This window comes from Brassica oleracea, chromosome C6 (genome assembly GCF_000695525.1).
Source record: "Brassica oleracea var. oleracea cultivar TO1000 chromosome C6, BOL, whole genome shotgun sequence".
Lineage (NCBI taxonomy): Eukaryota > Viridiplantae > Streptophyta > Magnoliopsida > Brassicales > Brassicaceae > Brassica > Brassica oleracea.
In genome coordinates, this window is record NC_027753.1 from 38,935,270 (window position 1) to 38,951,757 (window position 16,488).

Consider the following 16,488-nt stretch of genomic DNA (forward strand, 5'->3'; position numbering starts at 1 on the left):
TCAGGGCAGAGAGAAAGAGAAGAGAAAACCGATTTGGAGAAGATGACTGTAAATTTCCAAAAATGCCCTTAACATGTGTTGTTATTATTACATAATAGGCTTTTCAAAGCTCATCGCTTACTAGTCTACAAACAAAACGTTTAATGTTTAGAGAATAGAGACCAGACTTAACCAGGGCTAACTAAGAGTTCTTAGCTCTCTACAAGACCAAACCTTTTTGTTCAACAAACTTAACTAAACGGTCCTGACTCAGTCTTCAAGCTGTTTTGGGGAACCGTGTCTCCAGACTCCAGCCAAGACGCTACCGATGATGGAGTGACAGACGCTAGAAACAGCGCACGGTACTGCAGTTAGCGGATTCCCAAAATGCTCTGCCGCTAGAACAAGTCCAAGCACCGAGTTCTTCACCATTACACAAAAAAAAGCTTCAGTTGAGATTCAGTTATAAACAGCTGGCTTACTCACAAACTGTTTACTTACCTGCATGCCAACTTCGATAGAGACGGTTCTTGACGAGGCCACATCAATTCTGAGTAACCTCGAGAACAGATAGCCAAAGAGAAATCCAGAGGCGTGAAGAAGGACACAAGCCATGACCACTTGTTTCCCTGAAGCGAGTATGGCAGAGGCGTTCTGACCAATCGCAGTCCCGCAGAGAATTGCGACCGTTCCTACCGCGATTGGAGCCATGAGAGGAGTAACAAACTTCACCACTCTTTGGAAGTACTGGTTCATAAATGCACCAGCCAGCACTGGGAGAAGAACCACCTGTGACAGGAAAGGTTTAGTTAATCCAAACTTGCAAACATAGAAACTAGCTTTGAACCAACCAAACCTGTAGTGTTGACTTTACTAGTCCGAGAGCATCTACTGCGACGTATTGTTTGGCTAGCTTAGCTGTAAGAAGCGGCGTCATGATCTAGAAAACAGAATGGAGACAAAGATTATTACTCCCTCCCTCTGTTTCATTTAATTTGTCATTTTTAGGTTCATGCATCCATGCACATAGATTAAGAAAATATTTAATTTTGCATATTTCCAAAATAAAAATATCAACTAACCATATTTCAACTAATAGAAACTAGAAAATATTGTTAATAAATTTTGCATTGAAATTCTAAAACAATATTTTGAAACGAAAATTTACGGAGAGAATATTTATGATGCCTTATTCTAGAAGAAGTATGGCAAAACAGACGAAACTAACCACAGCTGAAAGAGTACTAGCTGCTGTCATCAACACTGATAGTGCAACATTCCCACTGTAACATGAACAAAGAAATTGAGATTACACAGTTGTATAATAACAAACATTGTTTTTGTTCGAATTACTCACCGTGCAATGTAGGTGACAATGTTACTTGCCGTGCCTTCAAATAAATGAAAAAAGTATCAAGGCGCAACATGAATGGATAAGAATGTTCTAAAACTCAAATCAAGCAAAAGAATGTGGTTTTTACCGCCTGGACAGCAACCAACCAATATGAGACCGGCTGCATAATGTGATGGCAAATTCAAGAGTTTGCTCACTAGAAATGCTGATAATGGCATGACCTGCAACATGATTCCTCAGCAAGTTATGGACATTATCCAAACACAAAGAAGTGGTAATTACAAAAAGGCTAGGTCAAGCACAATCATGCATTGATTAACTCGCTTAAACCACCAAGATCATGAGCTCAAGCAAGGCCAAAAACTACTCCACGAGATTATGTTTATCAGATAACAACACTGGTTCCTTAAAGATCTCATCTTTCCTTATTTCAATTCTAACTTTTTGTATAACTTATAGATTCCCAACAAGGGTCAATGATGATAACGGCATGACCTGCAGCATGATTCCCCCAACAAGTTATGACCTTATCCAAGCTCTAACACTACCATCCCAAACCAAAGAATTGGTAATTACAAAAAAGGCCATCTCAGGCAAAATCATGATCTGATTAATTCGCTTGAACCACCAAGATCATGAGCTCAACCAAAGCCACAAACTACTCAACAACATCATCAGACACCAACACTGGTTCCTTAAAGATCTCATCTTTCTCTATAACTTATACATTGCGAGAGCCAAACCATACCGAGTACTGCAACACAAAGCCAGCGAAGAGCTCTTTAGGCATCTTCAACGCGCCACGAAGATCATCGAGAGTCAAAGTCATCCCCATCCCCAGCATCGTGATAGTAAGACCTATGATAGTCAAATCCGGAGTGACCCAACTGAAAGCACTCGGCTTCACCAACCCCAGCAAACACCCGAGAGAAACCCACACCGGAAACGCCGTCGACACCGCCTCTCCCAGAAACTCGACCCACTCCCCAAAGCTCCTCTCTTTCTCTTTCTCAGCAGGAAAGTCGCTCGACGAAACGCCGCAGCGAGTCAAAAGCTCAACGCTTCGCCGCTGCTTACACGTAGCAGGAAGAGCCACTCGGTAACGCGACTTGAGAGTAATATCGCGAGATGAGCAGCAAGAGATGCGACGTAGAGAAGGCAGCGGAGTGAGATTGTACTTGCGAAAGGAGCTCGCTTTCAATGGCGTTGTCAGAGAGAGAGAAACCACGGAGGAGGCCATTTTTTTTCTCCGTCGTCGGCGATTCGATTCTCTGATCGGAGCAACGAAGAAGAAGACGAAACCTACTCACGTGCCATCACGTGATCTTACCACGTTTAGTTTTTACAAAATGGTCCCTGTGTAAAACTTATTTCTCTGCTGTACCCCGCTTAAACTAGTTTTGCAGAAATCGTTCCCTTTCGTATTATAAGCGCGCTTTAAATGTTTAACGATCAACATAAAATCAAATCAAAATGGTATATTCTCTAAGTTTAATTCAGTCACAAGTGACCATAATTGAATGTGTCGGTGATCTGATTGATCTCTGCATATGGGCTACTGCATTGAATGATTGCATATCAAAATTTAGTATTACTATCAATACGAATTCAATTGCCATGTCAAATTACGAAACAGTCCTTATATGGTATATAACGTATTGATAAGAGTTTCAGAACTTTTAGAGCCATAAAAATATGGTACCTATGAACTGGCTGGTTCAAACGCAGCGGTTGCGGTTGCGGGAGTTTGTGGATGCGGGCGGTTGCGGTTTCTAGCGGTTTTAAGAGATTTGTACGATTGGTACTACGGTTAAAAATTGATTCGTTTGCGGGTGACTTATGACTGGTTAACTACCAAATGCGGTAACAGTCAAATAATAAATTAACAAACATTTAATATAATTATAAAAATATCAAAAATAATAAAATTATAATAAATATAAAATTTATATTTAGAAAGTTAAAATTTTAATTTTTAAAAATTTATTGAAATTGTTTTTATTATAAAATTTTATAATATTAATTAAAATATAATAGATATATTTTAATATTTTCATAATTTCAATTTTAAATTTTTTATTAAATATTTTTACTTTTGTATATATATTGTTTTAAAAAAAAGAAATTTTTTTACTCTCCCGCAACCGCAAACGTTAGTTGTAGCCAGCTTTTGAATTTATGAAATTCGGAGCGGTTTGAAGCGATTTGAAGCGGTTTAGAGCGATTTGAGTGATTGTTGCAAACCGCCGACAACCGCTACCAACCGCAAAAACTGTGTTTACGGGTGGTAGCGGAAAAACCAGTCGCCCCCCTACTACTACCTCAAACGCAAACGCCAACGCACTGTCCTTATCTCGTAAATTTATGTCCCAATTCATATTTTAAAAAAAAAAATTAAATTCAGATTGTCTAAATCAAAATTTAGATTATATTCCATATGTTTCAAAAATGATAAATTTCACCTACATTAAAAAAAAACGTTTTTAATTTATATATATATATATATATATTCTGATTAATTATTTCTTACCATTTTGAGCCAATATGAAATTAATACAATTAATTTTAAAATTTTACATTATATCATTATTATCTAATAACAATATAATAAAAATATAAAAATTTGGTTTAAAATTATTTTTTTCTTCTAAAAACTAGACTATTTTAATACATAGAGACTAATTAACTAGTCATTTATACCACTAAAAATTATTAACATAAACCATTCCTATTTGAGTCGTGAATTTATCGGTTTGTATAAATAAGATCATAAATAAATAACTATATAATTTTAGATTTTTTTAAACTATTTTAATAAAAATTTAAAAATAATGGTTAAATTTATTTAATATATATATATAGTCAATAATAATATTTTGATCTATAAAATTTTATGAATATAAAAACTATTTTTAATATATGTAGTTTTATATTATATCCAAATTTCTTAATTATTAAAGCAGATTGTCTAAATAAAAAATTAAGACAAGAATCAATCAGTAATTAACACTAGCAGTAACTTAACAACAGGCGAAGTTAATGTTATAACCAAACGCCCGATCTCAAAACACGCGTCTCAAGCCTTGAACCTACCTATACTACCCCGCTTATGTAAATAACAGAGCAACCAAAGGGCATTTTCGTAACTTTAATCTGTATATAAACAACTCCCTCTCTAGTCTTCTTCTTCCCTCTCAAATGAGTCTTGTCCGTGGCCTTTGATCGTCACAAAGATCCCCAAAAATTCTCAGAGAGGTATGTAACGTTTCATTTCTAAAATTTCTTACTTTATATAGTTATCTCTCACCGTCGTTAGATCTAAACCATCATAAACTCTATATAGCTTTTGATGTTTTTTAGTTAGATCTGGATCTAAGGTTTCGTTTTTATATTGTAATAACGCATGAAAGTTGGTTTCTTTGTTGTTGTTGTCTAGATGTCTTCGTACACGCCCAAGAACATCCTCATCACCGGAGCAGCCGGTTTCATCGCCTCCCACGTGGCGAACAGGCTCATCCGAACCTACCCTCACTACAAGATCGTGGTCCTCGACAAGCTCGACTACTGCTCCAACCTCAAGAACCTTAACCCTTCGAAAAACTCTCCCAGCTTCAAGTTCGTGAAAGGCGACATCGCCAGCGCGGACCTCGTCAACCACCTCCTCATCACCGAAGGCATCGACACCATCATGCACTTCGCCGCTCAGACCCACGTCGACAACTCCTTCGGCAACAGCTTCGAGTTCACCAAGAACAACATCTATGGGACCCACGTCCTCCTCGAGGCCTGTAAGGTGACAGGCCAGATAAGGAGGTTTATCCACGTGAGTACCGATGAGGTTTACGGGGAGACTGACGAGGACGCGCTGGTCGGTAACCACGAGGCCTCTCAGCTTCTCCCCACGAATCCTTACTCTGCGACCAAGGCTGGCGCGGAGATGCTTGTGATGGCGTATGGGAGATCTTATGGTTTGCCAGTTATTACTACTCGTGGGAATAATGTTTATGGTCCGAATCAGTTTCCTGAGAAGCTGATTCCGAAGTTTATTTTGCTGGCGATGAGAGGGAAGGTTCTTCCGATTCACGGAGATGGGTCGAACGTGAGGAGTTACCTTTACTGCGAAGACGTTGCTGAGGCGTTTGAGGTGATTCTCCACAAGGGGGAGGTGGGGCATGTTTATAACATTGGGACTAAGAAGGAGAGGAGGGTGAATGATGTGGCTAGAGATGTTTGCAAGCTCTTTGGCATGGACCCTGAGGCGAGTATTAAGTTTGTTGAGAACCGGCCTTTTAATGATCAGAGGTATTTTCTAGACGACGAGAAGCTCAAGAAGCTGGGGTGGTCGGAGAGGACGACGTGGGAGGAAGGGTTGAAGAAGACTATGGAGTGGTATACTCAGAACCCCGAGTGGTGGGGCGATGTCTCTGGAGCGTTGCTTCCTCATCCGAGGATGCTGATGATGCCCGGCGGGCGGCATTTCGATGGATCAGATGAGATTTCTTCAGCAGCTACGGCGTCTGACAAGCCGAGTCAAACCCACATGGTGGTTCCAAGCACAAGGAGCAGTACCAGCGCGCCGCAGAAGCCTTCTCTCAAGTTCTTGATATATGGTAAGACCGGGTGGATCGGTGGTCTGCTTGGGAAGCTGTGTGAGAAGCAAGTGATTGCTTATGAGTATGGGAAAGGAAGGTTGGAGGATAGAGCTTCTCTTCTGCAGGATGTTGTGAGTGTTAAGCCGACTCATGTTTTCAACTCGGCTGGTGTGACTGGGAGACCTAATGTTGACTGGTGTGAGTCTCACAAGGCAGAGACCATCCGTGCCAATGTGGCTGGAACTTTGACTCTAGCTGATGTATGCAGAGAGCATGGGCTTCTGATGATGAACTTCGCTACTGGTTGTATATTTGAGTATGATGAGAAGCATCCTGAAGGTTCGGGTGTTGGATTCAAGGAGGAAGACACTCCCAACTTCACTGGCTCCTTCTACTCAAAAACCAAAGCCATGGTAACTAACTCTTGCTCTGTCATGATCCAAGACTCTTATTTTAATGTTAACTCTTTGTTATGTCTTTGCTTGCATATATATAATTATTTTGATAAAAAAATAATAAAATATAAATTATTGTTAGAATCTAAAAATAATATGAAAATAAAATAAAAACTTCAAAAATAATATAAAAATATGATGAAAACTAATTTATTTAGATAGATATTAAAAGCAATGTGGTTTTTTTATGAAACTTTTTTAAAATTTGCAACTTTTTATTTTTTATTTTTTATTTTAGCTTGAATTTAAAAAACACGGGTTTTAATATCGAACCAAATCGTTTTTGCGAGTTTGCCTCTTTAATTCAAATCCGATTTTTAGCACAACTCGAAACCAATTAGAAGAGCAATTCACAGTTAGTTTTCAAAACACTGGTCTCTTATATATATATGTTAATTCTTTGTTATGACTGTGTCTTGCTTGCAGGTAGAGGAGCTGCTAAAGGAGTTTGACAACGTATGCACATTGAGAGTAAGGATGCCAATCTCTTCAGATCTAAACAACCCACGCAACTTCATCACCAAGATCTCAAGGTACAACAAAGTAGTAAACATCCCAAACAGCATGACAGTGTTGGACGAGCTCTTACCAATCTCCATCGAGATGGCCAAAAGAAACTTGAAAGGGATCTGGAACTTCACAAACCCGGGCGTGGTGAGCCACAACGAGATCCTAGAGATGTACAGAGACTACATCAACCCTGACTTCAAATGGGCAAACTTCACGTTAGAGGAGCAAGCTAAAGTCATTGTAGCTCCAAGAAGTAACAACGAGATGGATGCTTCTAAGCTCAAGAAAGAGTTCCCTGAGCTGCTCTCCATCAAGGAGTCTTTGATCAAGTATGCGTTTGAGCCAAACAAGAAGACTTGAATGAGAGAAAAGGGTTGTGATTCTTCATTAGATTAATCACTAATAATATTTACTATATGTTTTGTTTCTTGTTATATTGTTTGATCACCCTTACTACTATCACTAGCTTTTCTTTAAAGGGTGTGTTATAGTTTGATTATTCTATGTAATAGAGATTTAATTTTTATTCATACTGTTTATTCAACACACCAATTGTTTTGAAAGAGAGAAAAGGGTTGTGATTCTTCATTAGATTAACCACAAATAATATCTACTATATGTTTTGTTTATTGTTTCTTGTTATATTGTTTGATCACCTCATACTATCACTCACTAGCTTTGCTTATGGGTGTGTTACAGTTTGATTATTCTAAGTATTTTTATTCATCACTTGATCTACTCTTTATTAGATTAGAATCAAAACCACTAAAAAAAGTCTGGTAATGGTTACTTATTGGGGTTACAAGAACTCTCACAGTTCAGACAGTCTAGGAATCTAAGATGAGTTAGGCGCTGGCGCGTCGGCGAGCTTCTCAAGGAAGCAAACAACATCATCAGGAGAGCCAAGGAGGTATCTAGCACTGGTGCGTGTGCGACCAACCGCACAAGAGAAGTAGTTCTCTCCTTTGAGGTCAAGCACGTTCCAAGAGATTTTCTCCGGTGAAGGACGTCTTGAGTTCCCTAAGCTATGGTTGTTGGAACCGCTTTTTGTTGTCTGAAGAGATCTCTGTGATGAGGCCTTGTTGTTGTGGTGGTTAGAGTTAGAGGAGGAAGATTTTGAACTGCTTTTGCTGTTGTTGTTGTTGTTGTGGTGTGTTGACTTTGAAGGCGGTCTTCTGTCCCCTCCTACTGATGATGATCTGGTTCCACCACTATCAGATGATGGTCTGGACCGTGCAATGGCTGGGATGATGTCTGATGGGAGTTCTGGCTCAAAGAATGTGTACACATCTTCGTCCTTCCCCAAGAAATGGCCAATGCACAAGACGTAATCTATCGGTGTGGTCATGGACTTGCTATGCACTATCTCTCCTAGAATGCGATCTATTGCAGCTCCCTTGGTCACACCTACGGCGCGGACCTCAACAGAGCGGCTTCCTTGGACAACATCAACTGATGCATTAGAGATTGGTCCTGTCCATAAGTGTTGTAACAGGTCTCTTGCTTGAAGCCTCCCAAATTCAATATCTGCAATGAGAAATGAGTTAGTCTTGTTGAATGATCAATGTTCAAGAAATCAAATAAGATGTTTTATAGAGTATTATTGATTATACAGATTTTTAAAAACAATGTGAATGATTAATGAAAGGCAGAACCAATAGGAGTAGTAGTTACCAGCATATTTGTAGTTCCATATAAGAGAAGTATCTCTAGAAATCAAATAAGATGTTTTATAGAGTATTATTGATTATACAGATTTTTAAAAACAATGTGAATGATTAATGAAAGGCAGAACCAATAGGAGTAGTAGTTACCAGCATATTTGTAGTTCCATATAAGAGAAGTATCTCTTGTTTCAAAGTGTGACCTTGGTGTTCTCTCAGTGAAGTACTTGAAAACATGCTATAAATAGAAGGAAAAAAACAGAACTCAGATTGAGTTTAAATAAGTTTTGTCTGGACTAAGGTATCTTATTTACCTTAACGCTATCAACCCATTCCATGTTCAAGTGTTCTGGCATTGTAGTCATCCACTCTCCATTTGTAAGCCTTAAGAACATCCCATTCTCTGCTGCCAACCACATATCATACTCTCCAAAGTTCTGAGTTTAAAGTAAAAACCAGTCAGTATAAGTGAAAGTGTGATAACAAGAAAAGGAAACAACAACAGAGAGATGCATACTTTGTCCAAAACGCTTCTGCTGCTTCCGCTTAGGACAACTATGGTAGTACTTGGATCACTACATAGTGCCTTTAACGGTCCTTTCAGCTCTGGGTGTAAGTTAAGATCCATCTCCTTTATCTGATCACCTCTTCTCCCTTGGTTATCCACTGGCTCAGTCAGTGTTGCATTGAAGCCCTGAAATGTTTTTTCAATGTTACAAAGAGAAAGTGACCTCAAAACATAAACCTTAGTTTTCTATTAAAAGTTACCAGGATTAGTAGTCTGTTGGTGGACTTTGAATACCGGCGAATAGCATCATCCTGTGGAAGCTCAGGTGGGACTTTGCTAATTCTTAGTTGTGCCTCAATCACAGTATCATTTAGTTCACTGCAGATATGTTGAAGTGTTAGCATACAAAGATCATCTCATTCAGAATTAATGATAAGCATACCTGACAAAAGTTTCAGCCCATTCTTGAGCAGTGTGAGTTTTGACATGGTGAAAGTTATGCCTATGTCTTTTCTCTCTTTCTTCAGGTGACATGTTTAGAGCCTGGCCAATGGAGGCAGCAACTTCTGTAATGTTCCAAGGGTTCACAAGAATGGCTCCAGCACCTAGTGATTGTGCAGCACCTGCAAACTGTAATACAAAATGCAAATTTTGAATACATACAGCTGAGGCAAAGCATCCGAGTATGAGAGTCATTACCTCACTGAGAATGAGAACACCCTTTTTAGCCTCTTGGCAAGCAACAAACTCGTAGCTGACAAGGTTCATCCCATCTCTCAGAGATGTGACAAGTGCAACATCTGATGAAAAGAAACTAATCAGATGAAAAGAAAGTAACAAACCATACAAAACTGTAACCATATCCACAAGTAAATAGACAAGTTACCTGTGACGGCATAAAGTGCACATAAAGCATAAAAGTCCAGAGAACGATCCTGACAGTAACAATAAGAATTTTATCAGCATTATCCCAAAGTTGCATGTTCAAACTATAACACCAAATATGGTGCAAATACTCTTTTATCTATCTATGGTACCCTCAACAACGGTCTACTAAAACATGATATCAGACTCGTTAACAAAGCATGGAGAGGGAGAAACAGACCAGGTGATGTATTGGAACTTGAGTCAGTGTCCCAAAACGACCATTAATGCGTCCAACAATCTCATGAACTTGGCTTGTCAGTTTTTGATCTGTAACAAAACACCCACAAGTTCATCCATTAGCTATACGTTTCATGAGTGAAGCTAATCAACTCTATTTGAGGAGAGCTAGTTACTATGCAAAGACAGAGTCCAAGAAATCAAGAAAAGCTTACATTCAGAGACATCTGTTCTTGTCGGCACTGCAATTTGCAGTAACACCACTTTATCACGCCAGCTTGCGTTCTCCTCGAGAAACTTTTCAAATGCAAGAATCTTCTGTGGAATCCCTTTGATCATATCAAGCCGATCAACACCTAACATCACCTGCCAATACAAGGATAAACAATTACTATGTAACACTTCCATTGACTTTGCCTCAGAAGAGCTTCCATAAACCCATACCTTTCTGCCAGCAAACCGTTCTTTCAACTCCTTCATGTGTTGTATCACGTCTGGTACTTCAAGTGCTCTTATAAACCTCTCAGAATCTATACCAATTGGAAACTGAAACCCAAACACAAACAGAAAAAAAAAAAAAGACACTGTGACAAAGGCTTCCAAAAAGGACAAGGTGTTATGTAAATGAAATGGACATACAGCTGCTACTCTAGTAAGCCTGCCTTGATCCTCAACACCCTCAGGTGTTCCTTCAAGCCCAAGTATCCGAGTACACGCACTCACAAAGTGTCTTGCATAGTCATACGTATGGAAACTGAAGAAAAAAAAAAGTATACAACAACACAACAGATATTGAATCTCTCATAAACCACTAGTAATAACTAGAGTCATCAAGTAGAGACTTTACCCTACTAAATCAGCAGCAAGAACTGATCTAAGCAGCTCTGATCTTGAAGGAAGCGTCCTGTGTATCTCAGAAGAAGGGAACGGTGTGTGGAGAAACCAACCAACTTTCATCTTACTATTGTACTCCTTGAGACACTTAGGAAGGAACATGAGATGATAATCATGGCACCAGACAACATCTCCTTCTTCATAATGCTCATTCACAACATCAGCAAACATTTGGTTTGCTTTCTTGTACGCAGTGAACTGAGACTGGAAGCTTCTTGTTGTGGCGAGACGGTCTTCTTGTGGAAGTCCAAGGTAGTGAAACAGAGGCCATAGGATGTTGTTGCAGTAACCGTTGTAGTACTGATGCACAATCTCTTCATCAAGGAACACAGGTATACACCTCTGCAAAGTTGAAACAACATAAGAACTCCAAGTATAGACAAAGATCATTCTCATTGTCTTAATTTTTTTTTTGCTTATCAATAATTAAAATTAATTAATTTAAAAATACATTTATTTTCTTCTATAAATCACCACATTTTCATTCTACTTTACACACTATCTCAACAATACAAAAAAAAAATCTTGTTTACTTCTCTCATCATCTCTTTATGTAAGATAATTTTATTTCAACTAAACAATAAGACAATTTTACACACTATTTCAACAATACAATAAAGTAGAATGAAAAAATGTGGTGATCTATAGAAGAAAATAAATATATTTTTAAAAATTAATTAATTTTAATAAAACTAGTTATTGGTCATAAAAAAAAAAAGAGAGATATGTTACCTTCTCAGCTAAAGCTTTGGTAAGTGCCTTCTGTCCAACCTCATCAGGCACATTAACGCCAGCCCATCCAATCCATCTGGCTTCAAACTCCTTCACACCTTCAAAAACGACATAACTTTATAATGTCAGCCTTCATGTTTGGGTCAAGAATGATGCTAAGTGAGTCCCTTACCTAGGAGAGCACTAACTAGGCCACCAGCACTGATCTCCAAAGACCATGAATCTTCACCTCTTCTCACAGCAGAAACAGGGAGCCTGTTAGCCACTACAAGGAGCCGTTGCCTGTTGTAAGGCCTTACTTCTTGTCTCTCGCAGACATCATCGTGAGCCATAGCAGCAGCAGCACCTTCCAGGTACTGCTCAACATATTGTTGCCTTGAACTGTCACCTTCTAAACGCAGGTCGTTCTCAGAGTTGTCAGGATTGTCATTGGGATTGAGAGCACGGTTGCTCCTCCTCTTATCTCTAAGCTCTCTTTCTCTCAAGAGCCGTTCTGTCCGAGAGAGGGGGATGTGAGAAGAACTGAGGTTGTACTTGTTCCCAGGCATACGCTCACACCAAAACAGAACCTAAAGAAGCTCAGTTTCAATCCAGAGAGTAACCTGCATTATATTTTTAGGCCACATTATGAAACCAAAACATAATAAGAAAAAGACTTGAAATGTCACTGTCAATTCACCATACACTGAAGGTAAAAGAAGCCATCAGGCCAAGGAATAATCATCTCTAAAGTTATTGTAAAAGGCAAAGAACAAAACAAACACAAGATAGTGTCAAACACTCAAGACAAGGTTGTGAAAGGCCAAGAACTTGGAAACAGAAGCAAGAAACATGGACAAAAATACACAATACTAACCAGGAAGGGCACATGAATCACACATCTTCACAGCCACTCAAAAGAAAAAAGGACCAGTGATCCTTATACACGAGACAAAAGGCTTAATTTGAGGATATATATATTTTAAAAAACTTTCTTGAGGTGGGTTTCAAGTCGTTATCATCGAGAGAGATGGTAAGTAAATAGAGCCAAAAGAAACAGATGGTGAGAAGCTAGAAAGGGAACGGTGGGAGAGATATTATCACAGAGAGAGGGGAGCAGCAAAATCCTCGTGTAAGCTTTACAGACTACACAGAGTCTTCACAGCCATGCAAGTGTTAATTACACCAAAAAAGATTCTTGTCTGAGAAAAGACACCAAAGACTTTAATCTATCTTCTCTTCTTTTCACCACTCATAACCCAAAAATAAAATAAAGTCTAGAAAAATCTTCCTATAATTCACCAAGAACTAAATCAATTATATTGACACCGCCGGTGAAGAGCAAAGAAAGATCACACGCATACACACTTAGCAATCACGAGATGACGTAAGAACTAGGTTTTTTCAAAGATGAGATGACGTAATCATTAATGAAGGGATTAATCGTCTCCTACATATAGCTCTGTGGGTCCCTTCGCCTACCCGGATCCTAGAGCCGCTCCTCCTCCGCCTGACCAAGCTTTTTTTATTTAAGCTTATTTATGTAAGTAATTCGTTTCACAAACTATAAAAAATTTATTCATGTATATTGTAAAAAAAGTTTATGATATCATAAATAATTTATAATATTCTAATTTTTTTATTTAAAAAAATAGTATTATATTTAGTAACTTAGATAAACAAACAAAAACATTTATTGAAAATATAGAATTTGTATTTGTAGAATACATACAAATCTCAAAATATTTATTTTTGTGGAACGAAAGAAATATTTTTATTATTATTTTGTATTATTAACCCAAGAAGTCATTTATATATGGCCTTATTTTATTTTATTTTTTGTAACTTTTATATATATATTTATATATGGCCTTATTAACCCAATATACATGGAAATGAAATATATATGAGTATGACATTAAAAGGTTTAAGCTGAGATTGACCTCTCTCTCACTCGGCCCAAGCTGACTTTGGAATTTGATTCTGGGAAATACAACGAAGAAAGATCTCTCTTCTTTATTGGAAATGGATTTTTTCTCAGTAGACCAGAAAGAATTTTCTTTAAAAAAAAATAGAAATTCTAGATATAGGGTGTGGAAAACAAGAGTTAGTACTTGGAATTTGATTCTGGGAAATACAACGAAGAAAAATCTCTCTTCTTTATTGGAAATGGATTTTTTTCTCGGTAGACCAGAAAGAATTTTCTTTAAAAAAAAATAGAAATTCTAGATATAGGGTGTGGAAAACAAGAGTTAGTACTTGGTAGCCACAGACAGTCTGAAAAGATAAAACCCCACATATATCGTATTCAGTCTAGTCTTGAACCACTAACAGTAACAAGTCAGATCAAAATTATGCAAAAGAGTAAAAGAAACCAAATAAAAAAACTATATTTCAAGAAATGTTTAGAAGAGAGAGGACTCTCAAGCAAAACTCTTGCATAGTTTAACACCAGAAAAAAAAAAAAAGAATCAGATGCTTTAAGTCAGAAGACAGAAAGTGTTTTCTTTGCATAGCACTGACCCCAAGTGTGGCTATTAAAAGAGTAAAATCGACACCTGACTTTCTACAGCACACTCTCTTGCATAGTTATAACAATGTCAAACATTTGAATGATATGCACAATGGAAAACAATGAACAGAGAAGAGAAAAAAACATTATTCGTTTTTTTCAGAGTGTTACTACTGTTCATATATTGACTTTGGAAGGAGAAGAAAGTCACATGGTGTCCCAAGCCAACAACACAAGCATGAGGACACGATGTTCCTTTAATATGGTAGAAGAAGAAGAAGAAGAAGAAGACGACTTAGTATATGTTTATATTGTGTGTGCGTGGATAACAACATACGATATGCGTCCAATAATATGTGTCGGTAACAAAAGGCAACCAAGGATAAAGAAAGTATAACAAACTGGTGGTCCACCTAATAAGACGACAGCAAATCTAAGCATCATATATTTACGATTAAAAAAATACGATTTTGCTGATCTCACTTTTGCTTTGGCTATTGATATATCTACAGTATAAATGTCCTATTATTTGAAAAAAAAATATAGTTGAAAGTCTAGTAGTTAAAGTTGTATAACCCTACAAAACATGTGAGTGAGATAAATAAAAGGAGAAATAACCAAAAAAAAACACTAGACACCCCAGGACTAGGAAAGAAGAATCTGTCACATACCTTGCACTTGTACTAACGTTTAAAGACTATCCTGTAACCAAGTGGCATTGTATATATCAACCATTTTCAAACTAGAATACAGGTATGAGAAATGCATTAAGATTGCTTTTTCCCGTGAAGACTGCAGTCATAAAGCAGTGACTTATTCAAGTAGACACGGAATCCACAATCACTAAGGACCCCACCAAAGATCTTGTTAAATTTAGAACAAAGTTGAAAAAGATGGACCATTCATCACGCACACAAAAAGTTTATGATTTCCCTCTAAAATGGTCTGTTTTAAGTATTGGAGTGATTATATGAAAAGGAGAGTACATGCAAACGAGTTTTTTAGTCATGGATGGGTTCATATATAGAAGAAGATATTATCCAATCAGAAGTTGAGATTAGAAAGTGTTAAACTCATGAACCAAACAACACAGATCATTATCATCATTATTATCCTTTTTGGATCTTGCAAAAAGAAAAGCATCCTTGAATTTTTTAAATGCTATTTATGTTCTTTTCAATAAACCAAAGGTTTTGTAAAGCACCTTAATCAGGAAACAAGACACCAGCCAATATAATATTATCGAGTTTATCTTAAGACTACTTCAACTTCAATAAGTTAGTTATATGGCACAATAACTTTCTTAGTTATACGAGTAATGATGTTTTCATAGCATGAATGTCTAGAATCCAACTACTTCACATCAAGTTTCAATCACTTATGGTTCAGATAACGGAAGAGTACATTCAAGAAACTTGCGCTGACTCCTCTTGTGCTTCTTTTCAGTTCAATCATGATTCAAGAAACAGAGCAAATCTCTATAAATCCAATCATATCAACAACTAAAAGATCTCATCAGAATCAGAGACGAGAGATCAAACAAACAAGATCGAAAAACAAATCATGAGAGATCAATCGATGATCACCAGTTATATAGAACCACGAAACCCTAATAACAACTCTTAAGGGGAAAAAACTAGGTTAAGCACATCAAAGTCAAATAACCTAAGCGGAAACTGCTTGTAATGAGATGAGATCAGCGAGGGGAAAAAACTAACCTAGATCGAGGAAGGAAGCAGCCGCCAAAGAAAGCAACAAAAGCTTTGTTGATAGAGAGAGAGAGAGACGAAAGCGATGGAGTCACCAGCAGAGATCGATGGAGATCGTGTGAAAGGTTTTCGTAGGAGAGTGTACGTGTGTGTGTGTGTTTGGCTGAGAGAGAGAAATAGAGAGAGTTATGCAAGGAGGAGGAGGAGGAGGAGGAGGAGGAGGGGCAGCCTTCTATGGTTTATGGCCCAATCATTTGGAGGGAATTTGTTCTCCCTTTTTTCACCTTTTAAATTCCTTTTTTTTAATATATAGTTTTTTTTTTTTGTAATTTCTCTTCCTCAACCAAAAGATAGCCAACAAAATTTAAAAGAAAATAAAGGACTACTTTCACCCCACGACCAAAAGTAAGGATATCAAATCTTAATTATTATTCTTGCTGACTACTGTTCCACAAATTATTTTATTTTTTAAGTCAAAGTATTCAATTTCTTTTAA

General features: G+C 37.6%; 3 protein-coding genes across 7 annotated transcripts; 1 reads left to right on the top strand and 2 right to left on the bottom strand.

Moving 5' to 3' along the window:
* Window positions 1-49: 49 nt before the first annotated feature.
* On the bottom strand, window positions 50-2,676 carry LOC106300876 (probable sodium/metabolite cotransporter BASS1, chloroplastic). The gene is made up of 7 exons (XM_013737133.1): window positions 2,082-2,676; window positions 1,461-1,554; window positions 1,337-1,370; window positions 1,208-1,262; window positions 836-919; window positions 481-768; window positions 50-402 (listed from the first exon to the last, which is right to left on the bottom strand). Exons 1-7 carry the CDS (start codon window positions 2,571-2,573, stop codon window positions 250-252), a joined length of 1,200 nt encoding a protein of 399 aa, XP_013592587.1. The 5' UTR covers window positions 2,574-2,676; the 3' UTR covers window positions 50-249.
* A 1,745-nt stretch (window positions 2,677-4,421) lies between these two features.
* On the top strand, window positions 4,422-7,434 carry LOC106299996 (trifunctional UDP-glucose 4,6-dehydratase/UDP-4-keto-6-deoxy-D-glucose 3,5-epimerase/UDP-4-keto-L-rhamnose-reductase RHM1). Its single transcript, XM_013736032.1, has 3 exons — window positions 4,422-4,588; window positions 4,770-6,338; window positions 6,807-7,434. Exons 2-3 carry the CDS (start codon window positions 4,770-4,772, stop codon window positions 7,248-7,250), a joined length of 2,013 nt encoding a protein of 670 aa, XP_013591486.1. The 5' UTR covers window positions 4,422-4,588; the 3' UTR covers window positions 7,251-7,434.
* A 145-nt stretch (window positions 7,435-7,579) lies between these two features.
* LOC106299995 (alpha,alpha-trehalose-phosphate synthase [UDP-forming] 1) lies at window positions 7,580-16,269 on the bottom strand. 5 transcript variants are annotated; one of them, XM_013736031.1, is made up of 16 exons: window positions 14,295-14,315; window positions 11,965-12,394; window positions 11,793-11,890; window positions 11,014-11,402; window positions 10,806-10,920; window positions 10,611-10,712; window positions 10,382-10,532; window positions 10,168-10,256; window positions 9,949-9,997; window positions 9,762-9,862; window positions 9,505-9,692; window positions 9,323-9,440; window positions 9,072-9,248; window positions 8,869-8,991; window positions 8,705-8,792; window positions 7,580-8,417 (listed from the first exon to the last, which is right to left on the bottom strand). In XM_013736031.1, the coding sequence occupies exons 2-16, from the start codon at window positions 12,338-12,340 to the stop codon at window positions 7,726-7,728; spliced, it is 2,856 nt and encodes a 951-aa protein (XP_013591485.1). In that variant the 5' UTR covers window positions 12,341-12,394; window positions 14,295-14,315; the 3' UTR covers window positions 7,580-7,725. The 5 variants fall into 5 exon arrangements, with proteins under 5 accessions (XP_013591485.1, XP_013591484.1, XP_013591482.1 ...); XM_013736030.1 differs by lacking the exon at window positions 14,295-14,315 and adding an exon at window positions 13,226-13,287; XM_013736028.1 differs by lacking the exon at window positions 14,295-14,315 and adding an exon at window positions 12,649-13,184.
* Window positions 16,270-16,488: the final 219 nt, after the last annotated feature.